This window comes from Andrena cerasifolii, chromosome 3, assembly GCF_050908995.1.
Source record: "Andrena cerasifolii isolate SP2316 chromosome 3, iyAndCera1_principal, whole genome shotgun sequence".
NCBI lineage: Eukaryota > Metazoa > Arthropoda > Insecta > Hymenoptera > Andrenidae > Andrena > Andrena cerasifolii.
Genome location: NC_135120.1, coordinates 5,199,774 through 5,220,816, shown reverse-complemented (window position 1 = coordinate 5,220,816; position 21,043 = coordinate 5,199,774). Strand labels below are relative to the sequence as shown.

Here is a 21,043-nt window from a genome sequence, read left to right as displayed (position 1 = left end):
ATTTACAAATATGCAGGACATTTTTACAAGATATCGATAAGCTTTTTTTTTTATAATCATGAATATTAATTCCTTTTGATTGATAATGCAACAGTTATGTCACTCGGCATCTTTTGCTAGGAAATTTTTTTGGAGAAACTCGCAGCCGAAGATCACGTAGGAATAATCGCTTTCTAAATATCGTTTATAGATGAATCAAGGGAAACCAGTCATACGTATAATCTCAGAAATTTTAACGGCATGTATCATTACGACATTGCCTTGTCAACCGTACGTAATCGTCTTCATGGTGTCTCATTATGGCGAACGCTCTGTGGTAATACATAGATGAAATAGATGCTTCGTAGGATGCCGTAGGGCAGATGTGCATAGTCGGGAGCACAAGACGTCCTTAACCCTTTCGCTACGGCGATGCTAGCCGCCAATATACATATTACATACATACGTATATGTTAGGCCGTCCCGAAAAAAATGAAAATGATTGTCGCGTTAGGTCTTAGTGCGGGAAAGTTGTCTTGGGATCAATAACAACTGTGCAAAATTTCAGCCCTGTGAGTTAATACGTATCTTTTGTTCCGGCAAGAGCCTTGAAATTTCGAAATTTTGAGTAAAAAGTATAAAAATGATGTTGCAGCCCTCCTCCCGCCCATTTGGCAACAAAGTGAGCCAGAACTAATCGCGTAAAGGTGGCTGCTTGTGGAGTTCCTCCTTTTCGCATTCCAACCACCCTACCTTGTGGACTAGAAGGCGAAATTTGATAAAAATGTCCTAACCGCGGAAGGAGACTCGAAGTCGGGTTTATAGACTTGATGAAGTGGAAAGATGAGACTTGTACCCACAAGGAGAGTATTTCAGGTGTCCGCCTCCGATCATTTTGATTTTTGGATATGTTATAGAGGACCGAAAAATAAGAAATACGTGTTTTTTTATTTTTCCCCGTTTTCATATTTGGGGGGTGAAAACTGCGTTCAAAGTTAGGGTTGAAAAATCATTTTTGTGGAATATCTCGAGAACTATTAGAGGTAGAGGAATAGTGTCAATGGACGAATTGTGTGTCTTTGAATGCGAAATATGACTGACTTACCAGATTTTCAAAAATTCACAAAAATGATTTTTCAACCCTAACTTTGAACGCAGTTTTCACCCTCCAAATATGAAAACGGGGAAAAATAAAAAACACGTGTTTCTTATTTTTCGGTCCTCTATAACATATCCAAAAATCAAAATGATCGGAGGCGGACACTTAAAATACTCTCCTTGTCAGAGGCGGGCATATGACTGAAAGACTCAAGTGGCCCGAATGAAGCCATCCCTTGTGTCGACTCTAATCACTTTGCTGGATGCCTCTGTTACGAGCTCCATACGCTCCACAGCCTGAGTGTGGTAAGGGTGTGCCTCGAAGACCCAGGATTTGGGGATCCCTTCCTCCTCCAGCATTTTTTTCAGGGAGATGGTTTCAACCGAGTCCAATATACGTGGTGAAGTTATTGGACATACGTCCCAATTGATCAAGTCAGTATAATCGGTAGCATCAAAATTCAACGAAGGTGGAGAACAGTTTAGGATTTCTACCGACTTTAGTTCCCACGCGCTGCCAGCACGACACGCACAGCAAGTTCTCTGACGTTGTCTCTGTCATCAGTTAACATAGCCAAATATATTATATTGTTGCGAGCACCGGGTATAGGCCCGTGCATGACCTGCTGGTATAGTCCAGTGAAATTAGGATCTGTCTTCGGAATAAATCCCACCAAGCTAAATTTTGCTATGGGCCTTTATTTAGTCGTTCTAAACAATATGTTAAAAGTCCCCATCGATCCGACCGCCGCTAAAAATTTTACAGAGGGTTGAAAAAAAACTGTTTCTGGCGAATATCTCCTTATCTAGCAGTTTTGCGACACAAGTAGTTATTACATAATTTATAGCCTAGGAAATTCTCCACAAAAAAGGTCCTATGAGTTTTTTTCGTAGGAGTAACTAATTTCATGTATGCTGGGTTACCAAGTTTCAACCCCCATACATTTGACAAGGGAAGGTCCCGAACCTTGAAGTTTACAAAACTATGAACCTCTGTAAATATGTAGGGGAAGTCCTCCTGAGTATAACGCAATTTCATTTGCTGCCCAAGTTCACTCCAAGAGGGTGCAATTGACCCCTGATATTTTTTATTTTGTATTATTACTCGCGAACCGTAAGAACTGTAAGAACTATAAATTACCAAATGATAGTCCTAATTAAAAGAAGTAACTTTTTCCTGAAAACTTTTTTTCAATCTCTTACAGTTCGTGAGTATTGATACAAAATAAAAAAAAATTTCAAGGGTCAATTGCACCCTCCTGGAGTAAATTTGGGCAGCAAACGAAATTGTGTTATACTCAGGAGGACTTCCCCTACATATTTACAGAGATTCATAGTTTTGTAAATTTCAAGGTTCGGGACCGTCCCTTGTCAAATGTATGGGGGTTGAAACTTGGTAACCCAACATACATGAAAATGGTTACTCCTACGAAAAAAACTCATAGTACCTTTTTTGTAGAGAATTTCCTAGGCTATAAATTGTATAATAACTATTTTTGTCGCAAAACTGCTAGATAAGGAGATATTCGCAAAAAACAGTTTTTTTTCAACCCCCTGTAAATTTTTTAGCGGCGGTCGGATCGATGGGAACTTTTGACATATTGTTTAAAACGACCAAATAAAGGCCCATAGCAAGATTAAACTTGGTGGGAATTATTCCGTAGATTGGGCAGATTTCCGTCTATTTTCACTGGACTAGTACTCGCAGCTGAAGAGAGAAGGTCGGCTCCTTGGAAGGACGATCAGCATATCGACCAGAGGGACTGTTAAGTACCGAACGCCATAGCGTTCGGACGTAGGGGTTTAGCTTCTACCATTATAAACCTATAGCTACTACTGAAATATAATTATGCAGTGTGTACGCCCGTGTATTATTCTCTCTTTTGCGCCGGGGTGGCCAGCGAGAAAACCCCCCTGCGCAACATTATATTATATTTTTAAAACTTAAAAGTAAATGTTATCGGCGCACCGGTTCGGTCTATTTTTTTATGATATTAAATAAAAGCTATTGTGCAAATTTTAAGATTAAATTTCCAACGTTTCGGTCAGTATTGCGACCATTATCAAGGAAAGGATTAAATCAGGAAGAAAACTGCGTCTGCTTTTATAAATTTGGCTAAGAGTGACTGCTCAGTCACTCTCCAAGCAACTCGTAAGTTCGCACGTTTAACACGAGCCAAATTTTTAAAAGCAGACGCAGTTTTCTTCCTGATTTAATTCTTTCCTTGATAATGGTCGCAATACTGACCGAAACGTTGGAAATTTAATCTTAAAATTTACACAATAGCTTTTATTTAATCTCTTAAAAATAGACCGAACCGGTGCGCCGATAACATTTACTTTTAAGTTTTAAAAATTCTTTACGATCGAAATTCTAAATCATTTTATTATATTATATTATACAATCCTCACGTTAGTTAGCCAAGAAATGCAGGTCAATCATTGATAAGATAATTTCAAATAACGCATACTTCGCCTTATCAGAAAATGTCCTTTTGGCTATGGTAACTGACGACAGAGACAACTCTCGATGACAGACATCACAGAACATGCTGTGCGTAGAGTGCCACTCGTAAAGCTCGTAACAGAGGCATCCAGTAAAATAATTGGAGCCGACGCAAGGGATGGCTTCATTCGGGTCACCCTTGAGTCGCGCAGTCATATGCCAGCCTTTGAGTACAAATGTCATGTTTCCACTTCATCAAGTCTATAAACCCGACTTCGAGTATTCTTTCGCGATTAGGACATTTTTTATCAAATTTCGCCTTCTAATCCATAAGGTAGGGTGGTTTGGAAGGGATAGGGAGGATGGGTGGGAAGAGGGCTGCAAGATCATTTTTATACTTTTTACTCAAAATTCGAAATTTCAAAGCTCTTGTCGGAACAGAAGATATTAACTCACAGGGCTGGAATTTCGCACAGTTGTTATTGATCCCAAGACACAACTTTCCTGCACTAAGGCCTAACGTAACAATCATTTTCATTTTTTTCGGGACATCTTACTATATATATTTTGGAATCGTTTCGTGGACGTTGAATATATCCGACGCTACGCATTTTGGACCGTTCTGCGGACGACGGATATATCCGACGTTGGGTTATTTGGAATCGGTCCACGGACGTCGGATATATCCGACGTCAGGCGTGAAAGGGTTAAGGGGATGTTCCGGTCTAAAGCCCATAAAATAGGTGATCTTTAGGAATTTATTAAAGGAAAACTACTAGATATAATTTAATGGGACTTCTTGCATTGTATTAAAGATGTCTGTTGAGCGATACGATGTTATTTTCAAAACTTCAAGCGGATCGTATTGTGCTCTGCGCGTTGTCAGTCCGCACGTGGCAAACACTTGGTCTGTCAGTCGGGGCCTAACACTTTGGGACTACGAATTTACGACCGGCGTAGTTGGAATAGGGGCTCTTAGACCGAGTCGAGATTACGCTTTTCCAGACGTTGCCAATAATAAACAGACGGCACAACGTCGCGCTGATCGGTTCGGTTTCTCCGAAATCACACTTGCCCTTTCCAGTCACTTTTCGTCGTTCTAGCCAAATCAGTTCAACCAATGAGCAATCATTTAGATCACCTCCTAGTTAAGGCACACCCCCGCAAGGGTTTCGTGATCTTCGCAGCGCCAGAGAGACCACTTTTGTAAAATCAGATCAAACAAAACTCTCTTACCGTCAGCATCGACAAACCGCTTATACTTTCTGGACATTACAATCGCGTGAGATTACAATTGTAACACAACCTCGTCTATTACTTATTTCAATCAATAGTGATTAAAATATATCGTTATGTTATTGTTCATTGTTACGCGCTGTAGTGTCTGTGTTTGATTTCACTCAACCTATCACATTCCAATCGTCATCAACCAGTGAACTCGTGTGGCGTAAAAACCGCACGGAGTGTGACATTGTGTCGTCGGAGACTTACACCCTCCAAATATATAGGCAACATTTTGGCCACAACAATGTCTTAAACTATAGAAATATATTTTTTTGTTGTAATTAATCATTGCAGACGGCACTGTCAAAGTAAAATATTATGTCACATTCTGAAACACTTGTTAAGTATATACTTAATGTATTGCCAATATACAGGGTGTCCCACTAAGGAGTGGACAGCGCGATATCTCTTAAAGTATTGTCGATAAAAATATAAAAAAAATAGGGAATTGCATGGTTCGAGGGGGCCCATTTATTAGCGCGAACGAATTTTGTTTTCGATTATTATTTTAAAAGATACGATGGTCAAGTTCGGTTTTTCAAATGGAACTATTTTTTTTGAAGACCTGAGTTGATAGTGCGTTCCAAGACAAATTCAATAAGCTTTAATGTATACACTTTATTTCCACTGGTTTTTAAGATATTGCGCTTGCAAATTTACTGATTTTCACTGCAAGAAACCCCTCTGGAATGGCAAAAACCACGGGTGGCACTGCCTGTTGAAATGGATACTTACCTGCCAAAGGTCTACGCCAGAAATGGCAGGCCCAAAGGCTGGACAATTCTTTTCCGTCAGAAATGCTACTTAGGTAGGTACATCTGCGGTGTCGAGAAGCGCATCGTTACTTTTATTTCGCACTTGCTTCTACGCTCGGATGGCCGGTTCTTTTGGGAGGGATGCAAGTTGGATTGGTTAGGTTAGGAGGAGTGAAAGTTGCTAGACTAAATTTCAATCATAGGGAGCAGATTGTATCAGAACCAATCCAACTTGCATCCCTCCCAAAAGAACCGGCCATCCGAGCGTAGAAGCAAGTGCGAAATAAAAGTAACGATACCTACCTAAGTAGCATTTCTGACGGAAAAGAATTGTCCAGCTTTTGGGCCTGCGAACCCTGTCGTAGACCTTTGGCAGGTAGGTATCAGTTTCAACAGGCAATGCCACCCGTAGCGCCAGTAAGACCGACCCCGGTCCTTCCTATTCCAGAGGGTTTTCTTCCAGTGAAAATCAGTAATTTTGCAAGCGCAATATCTTAAAAACCAGTGGAAATAAAGTGTATACATTAAAGCTTATTGAATTTGTCTTGGAACGCACTATCAACTCAGGTCTTCAAAAAAATAGTTCCATTTGAAAAACCGAACTTGACCATCGTATCTTTTAAAATAATAATCGAAAACAAAATTCGTTCGCGCTAATAAATGGGCCCCCTCGTACCATGCAATTCCCTATTTTTTTTATATTTTTATCGACAATACTTTAAGAGATATCGCGCTGTCCACTCCTTAGTGGGACACCCTGTATATGTGAAATAAATACCTTTTTTCCGAAGCCGACTTACAAACTATTTTTTCTCTCAAAATATTATATCTGAACAATAACTCTGTAGATTTTTAGCTTTTAATATTGAAATTTGTAAAAGTTAAAATTGTTTGAAGATTTTCTTCGTGTTTTCTCGACACATGGTAATCTAGATTTTTTTTTACAAAAACTGCGATGAAATTTCAATAAAAAACTATTGGAATACATTATACAGACCTTAAAATTGACGCATGATTTTTTTCATAACGATTGGATTCTTCCGATAAGAATGGCAGTCGTTCAAAAAATTTTCTGGGTGTGAGCCACCCAGGCATGTCAAAGTTGATCGAAAAACGAGGTGTGTCAACGAAGGGTTAATACTTTAACCTCTGGTTGCACATGGTGCCCCACGATTAGTCACGGGACTGGCTTCCCAAACGCAGCGGCTTTTTGTCGTTTTCGTAAAGAACGCGAGTGGCTGATTTCAAGTCGTTGTGGTTATGGGTTATACTTATTGATTACTGGGTAATTTTTTCACCCCCTAGGGGTCAATTTTTTAAAAAATATTGTATTGTCATCCATACTACGCATGCCTGCAAAGGTTCAAGACAATTGGATAGTTGGAAGTTGGTTAAATTTGAGTTGCCAGATTTAAACCATACATACATCAAACATACAAACATACAACCAAACAGAGGATCGAAGATGAATAAAATCGTTTAAAAATAATCCGATTTATACTGTGTTTAAATTCATTTTCATCCGGAAAATCTCAGCAGTATGTTACTGAAACGTTCATGCCGATACGATAGAAAACGTGAAAGTTTTACATTCTATTAAAACAAACAAAATAAACAATCATTGAACAATCATATCATTATACTTTTTCAGAACTAAATATAAATATTGCACAGAACGAGAGAATATAATAAGCATTGCGAAATTTAGAATGGATATTTATACGTTAATTAGTATTGTTTCATCCAGAGATGATCATTATAAATAATTGAAATAAATTGGGAGATCGAACGAGCCCACCGAAGGCGGGCGAAGTTCGATCGTAGTTATGCAGATTGTCTCGTTCGAGAAGATCACAATGTAGTAGCGCTAGTGTACGCAGGTGTCGCCACCATCTGCAACCTCAAAACTTCAAACACGCACGCCGCAAACTTCCCATCGGTCCCGCCTTAGACCATATATACCTATACATAGACACGGCCTGCTCTATATGAAGCCACGAGTCATAGTGAAGCAAAGATAACGGGCAAAAGTGACGTCACTTGTGGGCAAAAGATAATTCAAAATGGTGGATAGTACCTCATACCATATATACAAGTGAGGTTATATCTTTTTCTGTGAATAATTTTTTAATAATTATTAATAAAGGTGCAAACATGTTGTATAAAGAATTGCAAAGACAATGATTAAATCGCTTTTTTCGGAAATATTTATACATCGCTGTAACTTCCATCATTACTTTGCCCACATGTGACGTCACGTAGATGATTTAATCTTTGCGTCAAGGCAGTTATCTGAAGCCGTGTCTATAAGTATATATGGTCTAAGGGTCCCGCGGCGCCATCCGATCTTCATACTTTTAAAGTATTATCACAGGGTAGGGAAACAAAGAGAAATTCTTTCTGACTTTTACCCCTGATAACCATCTGGTCTCCAATCTGCCATCAGATTGGGAGCAGGGTCTGGCACGAGAGCGCAGAATCTGACGTCAGAACTGCAGCAGTCTGTGTCCGCATTTGGCTGCGTTCTGATGTGCAGAGCCTGAGGTGCAGTGCCTGATGTCAGATGGACAGCAGATCGACAGCAGATTTCGCCGTCTGCTAGGCACAGCAACAGCGCCATCTGAGGTCCAGAATTACCAAGCAATTGCCTAGCAGACGGCGAAATCTGCTGTCGATCTGCTGTCGATCTGCTGTCCATCTGACATCAGGCACTGCACCTCAGGCTCTGCACATCAGAACGCAGCCAAATGCGGACACAGACTGCTGTAGTTCTGACGTCAGATTCTGCGCTCTCCTGCCATACCCTGCTCCCAATCTGATGTCAGATTGGAGACAGATGGTTATCAGGGTTGTGAATTCTCACCGCTCATAGTGCAGTCGAGCACTAAATATAACCGCTCTTCAAGCTCATTTCACACGCTCAGGTGCTCATCGGAACACGCTCAGATTCGATTGTAGATCGCCGCGGGTGATGCGCACGTGGTGGTGCAACGTGCATCGATTCGCTCATCTTCGTGTAGTAATACAGTATTGTCTCGTTAGCGACTCGCTGGTCGGGACCGGCGTTGAGTCGGTATCGTGAACAGAACCCTAATTCCGAGTGTTCGTTTCTCGCTTCTTTCTGGCCGGAGGGGGGAGCGAGATGGAACACTGCGTGCGCGGCGAGCGTGCGCGATGGTCGCAAGCGCAAAGGACAGAATGTCAGGCGTCCGAAAGACGGAGCGAGACAAAACATCAACGCGTCGTCGGTCTCGTACCGTCCTCGCTCGCTCTCGTTCCATCTCGCTCCAGCTTTCGCCGGGCAAGAGTGAGACAAAAGTGGTGGGGATAGCGAAGAGTCGGTATCGTGTACACAAAATCGAGTCGCTAACGAGGAAATACCCTATAACCTCGAAAACCGTGAACTTTTTGTGCATTCTCACCGACTCACGATCAGTGTATTTGCTCATTTTAAATAAACTTGACGCTACTCATTTTAAGCGCTATGTTGCGAGCACCTTTTCACCGTCGAACATAACCTCTCCGGCATCCAGCGCGCTCAATCACTAAATTCTCAGACACAGGCTATAGTAGCAGACAGAGATATTAAAATATACACTACAGGCAAGTTTTAATTCTCGTAGAAAACGGTTAAAAAATATAGTTATGTATTTTAACATGTTTCGCCCCCTCCAAGCTAGACTCCTGAATCCGCCTCTGCTGGGGAGTCGTTAAAGGCGAGATGTCAAAAAATTTATTCAAAACGGTGGAACTTGTAGCACCTAAACCATTGGTCTGAAATAAAAAACAATGCCAGATTATTAAAGGGCATGAAACTCCCTAGTGGACATACCATTAAAGTTCTGTAATCCGGGCAATGATGCCAAAATTGTGCGATGTGTGACATGTGCTTATCCCACCATGACCTACCGTTGGCTCCCACATTGTTCCCACCGCACTGCACACAAGAGGCGCCCTACGAGCAAAACATCGTACACTTTCACAGAAGCCTGTGCTCCGTCCTATTACTGCCAATGTACCCATTGCTTCGAGATAGACAGCAGACACCACGTGTTTCGGTTCGAAAGAAGAAAATGCATACCATTCCTATTTCCCTTTTCTGATACCCTGAGTTCACGTCTGCTACGAGGCGGACCAATTAAGTCATAAATTACTCAAAACTGTTGAGAACCGTTCTCTACCGCCGACTTGCGGGGCAATACGGTTATAAACCGCGGCCCTGGTGAAATGCTCTGGTCGACCAGCCTGATTAATTTTTGGGAACTAGCAATTAAAAAGTAATATCCAACATCAATACGCCTCGCGGTCAGACACTGGAAGAAAGAGAGTACCTATGTAGAATGGAACAGGACGACCATTTCCCGACGGTCGTACTCGCAGCAGATGAGTCAACGTTCACACGTTGTGGAATATTAAATTTCCGGAATTCACACGCGTATTGTAACGGAGCACTTCCAGCTATGAGCTGCGGCTAAACATATGGGCTGGGGTAGTAGACGATCGTCTCCTCGGATCACATATTTTGCCGGCGCGTCTAAATAGCGCAAAATATGCAATTTCTTCGACGGGATTTGCCACTTCTACTAGAAGATGTCTGCCTGGCCACCCGAAGAGACATGTGGTTTTGTCATGACGGCGCCCCAGCCCATATGGGAAGAGGTATACCAGTTATAGGATGAATTTGGGGGGATCGAGTAATTGTACGTAATGGTGCGGTTTTGTGACCGCCAAGAAGCCCGGATTTAAATCCAATGGATTGTACGTATGGGGCCACATGAAAACACTAGTATACGCCGACACCGAGATTGAAACCTTAGAACAGGAGTGTCGAACTTCCCCACTCCGAGAGCCGCACGAGTCGGGCCCCGGGTCAGCCGGTTCCCCCACTTATTTTTCTCCAGGCGTTGCACGAGACCCGGCAGGGAGAGAGTGCGGCACCCGGAGGAGAAATTCATCAGAGTGAAGTAGGTGTGGAGGGGGCCGTTCTCCTACGGCTCTACGGAGCAGGCGAAGAGGAGAAGGAGCCACTGCGGCTCGCGAGCCGCTAGTTCGACACCCCTGCCTTAGAAGAATTGCAGGGTAGAATATTTCGAGCTGCTAACGTTATACGCGAGTAGCTTAGAATATCGCCCACGTTCGCGACAATTGGTTGCGTCGGTGTCAGGCGTGTCTAGATGAAAACGACCATCATTTCGAGCATCTTTTGTAAATAAATGTAGGTAGCGAAATTTTTATTTCTTTACTGCACATTCGCGTAAGAGTAGCCGCGCATTGACAGCAGCTTATTGTGTGATAGTTTAGTCACACTCAAAGGAAGGAAACAGTTTTGTCGCTTTCTGAAAAAAAAACAACACGTTTTGCAGTCTCGTCGTCAAAGGAGCTTACTTCCATGTAAATCAATGCATTTTTCGTGAGCGTCAAAATTATCGCGCAACAAATTGCCACCACTGCGCGCCTGGGTTAAGAAAACGTGTAGAGTTTTCGTTCACTTGTTTGTCATTTTCTAGCTGACGAACCTAAGTGCCTCCGCCACTCCAAACAGATCCTTAATAAGGGACCGCTACTATAAGGGGTTCGTACTTTCTCGGTTACTGGGTCATCTTGAACAGCTCACAACGGGCGGTCTTTGTACTGCGGCTCATCTGTGTGCGTGTAGCGACGATCATTTCCACAAACATCTCCGATGTTTAAATCTTTATAACAGCTAAACTACACGGGATACAACAAAATGTATTTCAGCCATTTTATTCTAGTGGTGGTCTCCAATGTATTTGCAAAATTATGGAATCCTGCGACTATTAAGGTCGTGTTCAGATATATTGGCCGGTGAGGTTCGTGAGGGGTATTCTCCCACCACACCGCTTGCCTGCTCGGTGCTCTTCTTCTCAACGTTCTCACTCTCACTCGGGCTAGGCCTGCTGGTCGCGCGGTGGGGATTCGGTGCCCGTGAGGTATATATACACGTAGCGAAGCATCCCCACCACTTTCTCGTTTCTTCCTTGCTCTCGTTCCATCTCGCTCTCGCCTTCGCAGAACAAGAGCGAGTCAGAAGTGGTGGGGATACCGCCAAGCTCCTGACGTGTAGGCCAAACCGAGTTCTTAGCGTAGCAATACATACATCAGAATAGGTGTGCGTTGGGTCCGAAAAAATTCAGGAGCTTTATTGGTCAGAACACTGATTCTTTCTCGATAATTTCATATCGTATTGGTTTACGCATAGCTTCGTAACGCACACAACTACTACGCTAAGAATAAACAACAACCACACGGCTTCGTTCAGGCGGAGCCGAGCAGCGTTCCCGTTACCCCACCATACCCTTCGGGGGCCCAGCAACTTCAACTGCCAATCCACGATCGACAGGTGGTGGTGGCTGATTTCTCCTCGCGCGCTGCTCGCGAAACCGAACTCACCGGTCCGTATATCTGAACACGACCTTAGTTTAGCGTATAGATATGTTAACTTTAAGGCATTATTACTGTAAAATGGAGACAGATCGGACACTATGTCATAGGACTTTTATGTTCCATTGGACCTCCCCTACCACCCCCTAAAATATCGCTACGTATACCGTTTACACCCTTTATAATTATCTTTTCGTTTTATCGTGTTTTCTGTTTGTAATGGGCTCGTCCCGTAAATAAATAAATAAATAAATATATGTATTGTGTATGTATAGGGAGCGCCTAGGAGGAGACTGCTCTTTCACTGTGTGAGTTGCGGCCAGTGTCCAAGAATCAAATGCATTCTATGCATGTACACAAACGATGCTAAATGCTTCTGAAAGACTCCTGGAAAGACTATTAAGTCACATTATTTCTACGTTCTCTGAAACTATGTATAACGATACATAACGAAAGCTAGATGTCCAATCCTATTCATAATACATATGTATATCGAGTCCGTATGTTACTTATTACCTAGTATCACTTTAAAAAATAGGATTTTATATCATAGCAAGATAAAAATGTAATATTAAAAATTAGAAAAAATGAAAACCGATTTAAAAAAATTAAAAAAAAAGCAAAAAGTACAAAATAATTTTTTTCCCTATATAATCTGCGACTCTCAACATTTTTAAGTCGGCGCCTCATCATTTGCACTGTGTAAATCTGGCGCCGACATAAAAATATTGAGAGTCGTAGATTAAATAAGGAAAAAACTTATTTTGTACCTATTTTTTGGTGTATTTTTATTTTTTTGAAGTCGGTTGTAATATTAGTAAATTTTTTATTCTTTACTTTTTGGTTATTTAAGTTATATAACTATATTTATTTAAAAAATATGGGTAGGCCTACAGAAAGAGCTGCTCGTAGGTAATAATAACACTGGAGTCGGTTAATGAATCAGATTTCTTATTTTTGGTGTGACTTCAAAACTACTTAACCGATTTTAATAATTCTTTCTCCATGACCTAAGTTAAATGGTACGAAAAATTGTGTCAGACGAAAGTTGTAGGATGTCAAGGGGGACATAGCATGCTCGAATTTTGTATTTCTTAGTCTTGTAACTGACATCGAAACGTTTTCTAAACACTACCTACATGTGTCTTTTTTACTGTAAACCCATCTTCAGATTCAGGGAGCGAAAATTCCATTCGTCAAGATAGTGATATAAACTATTTCGAAATCTCGAAAAGCGACTATTGGATTAAATGTGTGCAGCCGTTGGTTTCATGATACTAGATGCTTCAAGCACAAGAATGTTTGCGATTTACGTGGCAAACTGAAGAAGAAATAACATATCAATTAACTTCTTCGTGTATTATACTTTTCGTAAGCTACACTTTTTGTTATTTTTCAAGTTCGGTCTCACCCCTAGTGGGTGGACGCTCCAACCCCGACATGCGGGTGATACCGGCCAGTTGCAGTGCCAATATTTTCGGTTCAAAATGAAAATAAATATTTGAATTTATCGCACACTATAATTTATGAATACTCTAAATTGCTTGGGCTTTGTTTTAATTTCTACAACACGACAAAAATGTGAAAAACAATGATGCTACAATTTCTTTTCCAAAAATTGTTCAAACTATCCGGGACTTACAACATACATATAATGAAGTAATCTTTTATAATCTATACTGAACGTTTAGATATTAAATATTTAAAGTACCTACTGCGTGGTAACCAATTAAAGTTAGATGAGCAGATGATTTCGATTACTTGCTGATATACTGGATGCCCTAGAAATAAACTCCCAACTTTTCGCAGTGTATTCCACTTACCGCGGTGTTCCAGAACTGGTGTATATTTTTGCAAGAACGTTCATAAGAGGTTCAATTCAACTTTAACATGTAAAATGTAGAATCTGACTGATGTATCTGCAACATGCAACTACTGTCTATTGTTAACCCCCCCAAAAAGATAAATAACATTAAGAAGAGTAATCAACTGTAAAAAAAAGTAATAAGATCAATTACAGTAATTATAACTAGAAAAGGAAGGGTTTCCTGACGTATGAGTATAAATGTACAGTTTTTTTATCCTCAAGGTAAATAGATAGTCCTCAATGTTTGACCACTTACACCTAAAGCTCGCTGTATACAATTATCTGAATACTGTGGCATATAAATAAGGAGAGGAAGATGAATGGCAACAGGGCGCAAGTAAATGAACCAAGTGTTTATGTGTAAAATTTATTTAAGCTAAAGGTATGTACAGTTTAAGCGGGGATGTGTTCACCCTGCGGGTGGAAACCATTCTCATCGGCGACGTAGTTGACGGTGTACCTGACGTTGGTTTGCGGGTCGACCCAGGCGAAGCTGCCGCGAACGGCCAATGCCTCGTTTTCAGTTCCCTGGTTGACTACCTCCGCCGTTTCTTGATGAGACTGACCATTCGAGAGTTCGTATCCATAGTTGTAACCGCCGACGCCAATGTTGTCAGAAGGTGTCTCTTTGACCAGCACCACATCCTGGGGAACGCTTTGGGGTACGCCCTGAGGAGCGGCATAAGCCACAGCAACGACGACGGCGAAAGCAACGAGCTGCAAGGAAAGGGAAACTGTTAGCGCCTCGATCAGGAACTAGAATGCATCATTAGCGAAGAAGTCTCGTTAACTGGCTAGGTACACAGCGGCCTCTGATATCGCGCATTTGAGAGGAGCAGCTCATTGCCACGAGATGTGCGCGCGTAGGTGGTGTGCAAACCACGTAACTTCGACAGATGTAGCTTCCTATAGTCGAGGTCGTCGCTATTTCAATGATACGAGAGAATGCGCTGATCTAGTGATATTCCTTTAATCGTTTGCTGCGATTCGTCACTGTCTTCTTATCGCGAGGACGCTACTTTTCGCGGTTATGTAAAGCCAGATCCGTTAGCCGGCGGTTTACTTAAAATAAGTCTACGAAACGTAGGTATATTTGCGTTTCAACGGGAAGAACAATGATAACGATTACGCGCAATTGCTACGCGTATCTTTCTATCGTGAATGGTACATAACGATCCTAAGTGGACGTTAATTGCACGCTCCGTAACCGCGATCTCACGAGCAACGATCCTCGAGATGAAGAGACCCCACTTAGGATCGCGAACGCACGAAGAACTTTGAGGTTTCGCGAATCGGAAGGTGGACCCATTCGAACTTCGAATTGGGCACGATTACACTTGATATCCGGGTAAGAGAGTCGTTATTAAAACGAAGGCGGCACGCACCAGTTTCATGGTTGGTTCTTGGATTGGTCTGCTTTTCGTTTCTCTGAGAAGATGAGACAGGTGCTACCGTGAGTCGAGCTAAATCACGATACTGCTCCATGGTGCTCCACGGGGCGATTATATACTCGGTTGTCGATATGAATCGTATCCCTTCCTTGCGTTGGGTTCCAAAAATTCTGCCGCGAAGGTGTCGAAATGTTCGTCGAATGGCATTGGCCGGGCCAGAGATGGTACAGCGATGCTCGACAAAGGAAGAGGCGGTGAATGTTAGGTAGGAATTCGAGGAAGAGCAGCCAGCAACGAGGATTGCGGTTTCACTGTGTGGATACACCTCGACGAATCTCTGGGGGCCTTACCAAAATTGGCTGGAATAATGAATGCTGGCTGGCGTATCAGGAAATCTTCATAAAACGTGTAGGTGAACTTTCTGGTCCGGGGCTCTGGATCCAAGAAACGATTATTTAACGCCTGGTGCGCCATAAGCGCGTGGAATGAAATCGGGCTTGACACCAGATTAAGTTTCAATTGTGGTAAAAGGTATAAGTCCAGCTTTTTTTAAGTTAAAGTGGTAAAGAAATTATTTACAATAGAACATCGATTATACAAACGTCAAGTAAGCAAAGTGTCGATTATGGGGGAATTAATTAGCGATGACTAATTATTATGATTAATTATCGTATGTGTATACATATATAGTATATATTGTAAGTAGAGTATGAAATTGTAAAGCAAATAACGAATCAAGAATACCGTATATATATATTCTTTGAGTCAGTTAGGGTTTATAATAAGTATTATATTTTTTGGTTTAAATGATTTGGCTTCTTTTCATTTAGTAATTCATGAAATATTTAAGTCTTTAATATTTTTATGTGTTGGTGAATTTATTCATTCTATAAATGATAATCAGGATATTCGTAATTATGGTGGTATATTTTATATTTATCCTATGAAAAGAGTGTAGTTATAATTATTTCTTTATTTTGTTTATGTGGAATTCCTTTTTTATCTGGTTTTTATTCAAAGGATTTAATTTTTTAGTATTTTTTGGTTAGTTCAATGAATTTATTTTTAATATTAATGTTTTACTTATCTATGATTTTTACGGTTAGGTATTAAGTTCGATTAGTACCGAATTTGATTATTTTTGGATTGTTATAATTTTTTCTCTTTTTCAAATCTTAGAGAGAGAAAGTTGATTAGAGTTAGAATGATACTTTTAATGTTGATATCTATTTTTTGTGGAAGGGGGGGGGGTTATAAAGTTAGTTTATATGAAATATTTTTTTAAATTAATGAATTTTTATATAATTTTAATTTTGAAAATGTATATGTATGGATTATTTTTAGGTTACTTATTTTATTTAAGTGGGATAGCTGATTTTTTTAACTTGATTTATTTTTTTGCTTCTATGTATTTTTTAAATATTTTTTTCAAATTTTCTTACAAATGGCTTATTTTGAATTTGTATAGATATGAGAGTTGATTTGAGAAGGGTTGATATGAGTCTCTTAGAGGATTGAGAATCTATAGAATAATGTATTTGGTTAATCTAATGAATGTAAAACAATTTCATTTAATTTTTATTGTAAAAATTTATATTTGTATGTATCTGTTGATAATAATTATCTATTAATTTAAATAGCTTATTAACAGCATAATATTGAAAATATTAAGGTAATAATTTTTGTTTTTAAGTAGAATTTATAAATTTTAAATTAATTTTATATTGAAAATATAATGTTTTTTTAAACTATATAAATTAGAAATATAAATGATTAAGCATTTTGTTTAGAATTAGAAGTTCTATATTTTATTTCTCTTTAATTGGATTTATGATCATTTAAATTATTAACAATAATTTACCTCTATTTTGGATTCAATTAATATATATATATAAAGTAATTATTTACTTTTAATTTCGACTTAAAAATTTGACTTTTGCTGTGTATATATTTAATTTTAAAATTTAATAAGATATACGGTTTTCTGTAATTATTAAATGCAATTTAATTGTTATAAAATTAACTAATATCCTAGTTGATTCATTCTAGGTAAGAGAATATTCGTTCGATTCATAGTCTAATATTTAGTATTAATAATAGTAAATAGAATGTTGATTTTGTTGATATTATAATTTCGTATTTGATTAATGGAAGAATTGGAATAATTAGAATAATTTCAATGTCGAAGATTAAGAACACACACACACACACACACACACGCACACACACACACACACGCGCGCGCACGCACGCACGCACACACGGACACACGGACACACGCACACGCACACACGGTATTCTTGATTCGTTATTTGCTTGCAGAAAAGATCAAACAAAATAAGAATCTACTATACTACATATGTATCGTTGAGGTCTATACTGTATTAAAAGTGCAGTAAATGTGAAAAAAAACACAGAAAGAAGTAGAATTTAGCTACATCTAATTGTAAAAGTCTTGAATTATATTAAATTCTTATACTACATTTTGTAATGTAATATTTCAATTTTACTTTAAGGTGAATGTCCCAATTTCTGCTCATTTAAGAGGTTACTCGTCCGAAAGAAGGTGTAAAAAATTTGTTTGTGATCAAAATTTGCAGAGGAACTGATTAATTCTTTAATAATAAATCAACCAGTCGAAAACTATTTAATACCCTAATTTCTCACTTCTGGCTTTTATGATGGATTATCTGAAAAATTTGAACTATCGAAAATTTTTTGCTTCGTTATTACTTCGGGTAATTAACTTTCAATTGTATTGTGAAGTAATTACGTGAATGTGTTTTTTCGTACGATTGCATAACGATCTAAGGAGACATGTTCTCCCACATCAGTCATGTTTAACAGGCGTGCCCGCGGACACTCGTCGCTCGCCAGCGCTGGCGGGCACCTGCCACTCGCCAGCGCCAGCGCCCGCCAAGATGACAGTTGAGCATTAGGGTGGGCCGAGAAACCCAAATTTTCGAAACTCGAAACGGGGTACTGCGGAAAAGTTGCCGTTAGGGAAGACAAATGCGAGGCAAAAAAAAATTTTGAACTCGGTCAATATTTGACCCTCGCGCATCGCGGTCAAAGTTTTTTTTAATTTTTTACCAAGGTTGGAGACTTCCGTATATTTTCATAAAATTTTGTATATTTCATTGCTGAACATCAGAAAATATAATTTGAGCACATAAACACGTGAAAACGTGTTTTATATATTGTCACTAGGCGAAGTGTGTTTCTCGTTTGGGACGTAACGCGGATGTATTGAAAGAGGAACATATTTCATTGATTCACAAACCTGGGTCTAACTGCATCAGTCATGTTTCTCCATCATCAAGTTCTGGGAGGACTATTACTGATAGTGTCAGCCCACATCTAAATGAATTGAAAATCTCCCTTGAAGACTTAGTTGTCGTTGGTTGTGATAGAACAGCAACTATTACTGGATGGAAGAATGGTATAATTCACAATATCGAAATGATTCTTAAAAGACCTCTCCAATGGATTATTTACATGTTGCACTTCAATGAGCTTCCTTCCATGCAGACATTTATTTGAGCATTTAGATGGTAAAGCAACAGATCCAAAATCGATTTGTGGTCCTATTGGGGAGTGTCTTTTGAGCGGCGAAAACTTAGATCTCGTTAAATTTGGCAGCATTGATTGCGTCATTCCATGTGCCTACTGGTGAGAAAGTTCTTAAACAACATATAATTAGTAAGGATCAGAAATATCTTCAGAATATAGTTTCCGCTATCAAATCAGGATTCTGTCCTCCTGATCCAGGGCGATCACAAAACGATTTTGAATCTGTAGTTTAGATCTAGGTAAATGCTCAAATAAATGTCTGAATGGAAGCTCATTGAAGTGCAACATGTAAATAATCCATTTGAGAGGTCTTTTAAGAATCATGTCGATATTGTGAATTACACCATTCTTTCAGCGAGTATTAGTTGCTGTTCTATCACAACCATCGACAACTAAGTCCTCAAAGGAGATTTTCAATTCATTTAGATGAGGGATGACACTATCCTATACATAAGAGTATAATAAGACGCTTAAGGGGAGGTTCCAGTTTAGAGCCCAAAAAATAGGTGATCTTTAGGAATTAATTAAACGAAAACTACTGTATATAATTTAATGGGACTTTTGCATTGTATTAAGGATGTCTTAAATTATAGAAATATATTTTTTGTTTTGTAATTAACCATTACAGACGGCACTGAGGAGTCGTTAAAGTCAAGGCGAGAAAAAATTGATCCAAATCGGTGGGACCTGTATTTCCAGAAGTTATTATCCGATTCGACTGAAACTTTTTTTATTTTGAAGAATATACATCTGGCTAGGTGGGAAACCAGAAAAATGCAAAAATGACATTTTTTAAGAAAATAACGACACTTGAAGTTTGAAATCACTTTCCCCCTATATTTTTCGTCCTTTCAACGCCTTTGAAAATTATAAATTTTCCATTTTTTGCAATTTTTTCTGGTACCCCCCCCCCCTAGCCAGAAGTATATTCTTCAAAGTAAAAAAAGTTTCAGTCGAATCGGATAATAACTTTTGGAGATACAGGTCCCACCGTTTTGAGAACACTGTTTCGAGAAAAACGCGTTTAAAGTTTTACGTGAGTGCCGAGTGGCCGGGTGTTACCTATGCATTTGCCGCTACTGAAATGCCTATAACTTCGGAAATTTTACGAATTTCAACATATCCTTTTAAACACATATTCCTAAAAGGATGAACATTCGAAAAACGAAATAAAAAAAGTCGACTTTTAGACCGGAACCTCCCCTTAAGGTGGATGTTCGTTTGTTAGCAAAATCTTTCCACAGGCTTTTTTTTCGTACTTCCCGATGATCTACAAGGTTCATATTCGGCACGAGGTTTCCTCGGCACCCGAAGGTGCCGTAAAAAATCCAAAACCTGGAAGATTCGATAATGCGTAGTCCCTGTAGCCTAAAACAGGCGTTATGTACAATGTATTAGCCGCTATTAGCCGCTACTAGCCTCACGCGGCTCGAGCTCGAACACAAGCTGAAAGACGAAGCGGGAGAAAGTATCATGCTTTCTCCCTTTCGTAGCTGACGGTAACTTCATGTCGACTCTTTCGACCTCTTTTGCTCGCTCACGAGTTTTATCACTCTCGACCGAAGGATTCCAAGAAGTGGATGAGATACAAATGCGCGCTCAACGCAAAGTCGAATTGTGCCCTTTATTTGAGCTCTCATGGAGGCAAACGAAAAAATGGTGTTGTAAGAGTGAATATGCTCCACAAATTTCTTGGATTCGGGGGCTTTGTTACACATCAGTTGTTGTAATAATATCGAGAATTATTTCGTTTCTAGGGGGGGGGGTCTCAAATGTCGCCAGGCAGTGATTCTGGGCATGTATGTGACTTAGGCTCCTCGAAATGTCCTTCAGGAGATCAATTAGACAGGTACCCTTCTGGTACCCAAAAGTTGTAAAATTTCGTATTTCGCAGCGAAAATTGTTTCTAGGGGGGCTTACCCACAAAATTGTGGTTATCTTAGGCGTCTTATTATATAGGATAGTAATGCCGGGCGAAGACAGGCTAAAAAACTAGTCAGTAATATTTCTCCCAGAACTTGATGTTGGAGAAACATGACTGATGCAGTTAGACCCAGGTTCTTGAATCAATGAAATATGTTCCTCTTACACTACAATCGCGTTACGGCCCAAACTAGAAACACATAGTTACTTCGCCTAGCGACAATATATAAAACACGATTTCACGTGTTTATGTGCTCAAATGATATTTTCCGATGTTCAGCAATGAAATATACGAAATTTTATGAAAATATACGGAAGTCTCCAA

General features: G+C 39.7%; 2 protein-coding genes across 2 annotated transcripts in view; one reads left to right on the top strand and one right to left on the bottom strand.

Annotated features, from left to right (window-relative positions):
- Cpr28 (cuticular protein 28) overlaps positions 1-21,043 on the top strand; it is a 181,653-nt gene that overhangs the window by 53,199 nt on the left and 107,411 nt on the right. The window lies entirely within an intron of this gene.
- On the bottom strand, positions 14,197-15,314 carry Cpr12 (cuticular protein 12). Its single transcript, XM_076808683.1, has 2 exons — positions 15,217-15,314; positions 14,197-14,548 (listed from the first exon to the last, which is right to left on the bottom strand). The coding sequence occupies exons 1-2, from the start codon at positions 15,223-15,225 to the stop codon at positions 14,225-14,227; spliced, it is 333 nt and encodes a 110-aa protein (XP_076664798.1). The 5' UTR covers positions 15,226-15,314; the 3' UTR covers positions 14,197-14,224.